The 2,778-nt window shown below is 47.7% G+C and overlaps 1 protein-coding gene across 1 annotated transcript; it reads left to right on the top strand.

Moving 5' to 3' along the window:
• Window positions 1-1,378: 1,378 nt before the first annotated feature.
• LOC125527078 lies at window positions 1,379-2,469 on the top strand. Its single transcript, XM_048691652.1, has 3 exons — window positions 1,379-1,655; window positions 1,765-1,958; window positions 2,094-2,469. The coding sequence occupies exons 1-3, from the start codon at window positions 1,524-1,526 to the stop codon at window positions 2,278-2,280; spliced, it is 513 nt and encodes a 170-aa protein (XP_048547609.1). The 5' UTR covers window positions 1,379-1,523; the 3' UTR covers window positions 2,281-2,469.
• The last annotated feature ends 309 nt before the right edge of the window (window positions 2,470-2,778 follow it).

Below are 2,778 nucleotides of genomic sequence, written 5' to 3'. Positions count from 1 at the left end.
AATTGGCCCGATAACACATCCGGTCCGGTCCTGTTTTTAACCGGGCTGACCGAGCGGACTGAGAAGCGGCCCAAGGCCCAGGCGCCCCACAGTCCAACTCCTATTCGTTGCTAGGGCACGGCGCACCCCCAATTGATCCATTGTATCCTCCCAGTCCCACGCCGCACACCGAAGACAGAGCCGCCACCTCCAGGTCAAAGGCGACGGCGCCGTTGGACCTCGCCCCACCCGGCCGTCCCTCTCCAATCTCCATCGCCACCTTGATCTCTCCTACCACGCCATCGTTACCTTGCTCTTGTCCGAGCTGGAGGAGCAAGAGTACGCCGGTCACGCAGATCAAGTAGTAGGGACGCAACTCGCACGCCGTCGGTCCCGCCTCCCTTGGTTCCTTGCCGAGCGCCATGAAGAGGAAGGAACTCAGGTAACCTCGTCCTCGACTATCTCATCCTCTGTAGTTTGTCCTCTGTTTTAGGCATAGGTTGTTGTTTATTTCATGATTGATGTACACTTGCTTGTACCGATGAAGTGATGATGTAGAGGTAGATGTTTAGGTTTCTGCTTTATTGTTGATAGATCTACACTTACCGATGAAATGATGAGTTATAGGCTGAATCAGGCAGAGATAGATGTTGCTATTTTTATGACAATGTGCTTCTTTTTGTAGATAATGGTGAAGGGGAAGGGGAATGAGAAGGAAAATGCGTCTGGGAAGGAGAAGAATGGCAAGATGAAGGCAAAGGAGAAGAGCTTAAGTTACTTAATTAGGCAAGAATCGCTGTTGCCTCCGCCGGTTCAAAAGAAGGGCAAGCCGCCGAAGCCGATTAAGAAAGCGAAAGACTATACCAATGCCCCAATCGCAGATTTGATTTGTAGGGTAAAAAACACCCTCCGCCGCCTCCGCGTCTCCCCGACCGCACCGGCGCTGGCGTGCGTGCTGCGAAAGCTGCTGCCTCCAGCTCCGCAACCAACGACCGGCGGAGCTCAACTCGCGTACGTGCAACCGGACCTGATAAAAGCTAGCAGAAGGTGACGTTAGATAAAGCATGCATGGCATGGAATACAGAAAGTGATTAGGAAAAAGAGCACCGCGTGCGTACGTGCGCTCCCCGAAATAAGAAAAGGACATGCTGATGTCATCGGAAGCTATGCATGCATGTCACCCTGGAATAATATCCAGTGTGCAACCAGCTTGAAAAAAAAGTGAATGCCTTGTGTTTATAGGAGTATAATAAACCAGTCATCACAAGGCAAAGGAAGAAAAAGGCAAAAAGGCGAAATCTAAACAGGAAAAAAAAAGGAAAAGCCGGCCCATCAGCATACAACAACAACAATCGTGATAAACTCTACTACCGACCTCCTCCCCACGAAAGATGAGGAGTTTGGGCCGGGCCTGGCGGATTGTGATGATAATATAATAAATACGGCGCCGGCCGTGGCCTCCTTCCTCCTCCTGAGGGCCAAGAACCAACCCTAGCCGCACCAAGGACCAACAAGCCAAGATCCATAGTCGCCGTTGACCGAAGATGGCGATGGCGGCTCTCCGATGCGCCGCCGGAAGGAGGCTCGCCGGTGGCGGCCGCCTTCTACCGCCGGCGCTCAGCCGGCCTAGCCCCGCCGCTCCCGGCTTGGGCCGCCCGAATCTCACGCTCACGCAGGTGCTAGTCCGATCTCGAAATCCCTAGTTATCCAGTCTTCTTTTCTTTTCTTATTAATCTTAATGATGATGAAAATAATAATATACATGATGTGTGCCAAACTGACTAGGCCTTGTCATCGCACGGGAAAGAAGAAGCCGGGAGGGAGGTCCTGGAGCAGATCCAGGACAAGAAGGAGAGGCTCTACGACCTCATCCTGCGCCACGGCTATAAGCGCAACGACGGCTCCATGTGCTACTCAAACGTTCAGCTCATGCACCATCTCTCGGCGCACATCAAACCTAGGCCCCAAAGCATCGCCTGGTACAGTACATATTTTCTTTGCCCTTTTTTCTTTCTTTATTTATTAGTTATTCATGCCATCTGTTGTTTTTCATCTTTTATTTATATGACTAGTATGAATAAATGTTTGTTGCATCTCACCTGGACGATATATAGGCGTTACCTTCGCAAAGTTCATAGCCTCTATATTCTCTGGATGTGCTTAAGCCCTGGCGTAAGCGCCTACGCAATCTGGAACATCTATAAAGCGGGGGGAAACAACTTGGGTGCTGTTCAACAGGGAGGACAAGAATTGAGTAACAAGAATTGCATCGGTCAGGGGGAAGATGTGCTTGTCTGCTGAAGCTTGTCACTGAAGACTGTCAATGGACTAATGGAGAATCGGTTGATAGTGATGTCTTTGAGAATTGCCGGTCCCCTCAGGTTGCTAAAGTCTTGTGGAGAATTGGTTCTGTTTCCTTGACTATCCTCTGACGTTGTGTAATGATGCTTAACTGATATCTATATATATTTTGTGAGATTTGCATGTCCATATGGTTGTGGTGGTCTCTGCATTATTATTTTTATTATTTACCACTCTACATTGATAAATATTTATATATGATATACATTATATCAGTAGTATGTAAATAAAATATAATTTTCTTTTTTTAGAAAAACAAACAAACTTCTTATTTTCACTTGCATTGAGCCAACTTAAGGTCTCAATGTACATTTGTGTGTACCTGTCAAAGTAATCCGTACAAATAAAAATTTACCACTCTACAATTTGTGTGTAAAAGACCACTTTGGTTGGAGAAGCTACTTGGTCTATATCTGTAATATGGAAGTTGGACAATGA

This window comes from Triticum urartu, unplaced genomic scaffold (genome assembly GCF_003073215.2).
Source record: "Triticum urartu cultivar G1812 unplaced genomic scaffold, Tu2.1 TuUngrouped_contig_2856, whole genome shotgun sequence".
NCBI classification, from domain to species: domain Eukaryota; kingdom Viridiplantae; phylum Streptophyta; class Magnoliopsida; order Poales; family Poaceae; genus Triticum; species Triticum urartu.
Note: the sequence above shows the minus strand (reverse complement) of the source record. Positions and strands in the feature narration are given on the sequence as shown.

What these genes read in the sequence shown, in the direction of transcription:
- LOC125527078 (XM_048691652.1), top strand. Translation starts at nt 1,524, where the DNA reads ATGGCGATGGCGGCTCTCCGATGCGCCGCCGGAAGGAGGCTCGCCGGT. An exon ending in CGAATCTCACGCTCACGCAG is followed by an intron (nt 1,656 to 1,764) that starts GTGCTAGTCCGA and finishes CAAACTGACTAG; the next exon opens with GCCTTGTCATCGCACGGGAA. An exon ending in AGGCCCCAAAGCATCGCCTG is followed by an intron (nt 1,959 to 2,093) that starts GTACAGTACATA and finishes GACGATATATAG; the next exon opens with GCGTTACCTTCGCAAAGTTC.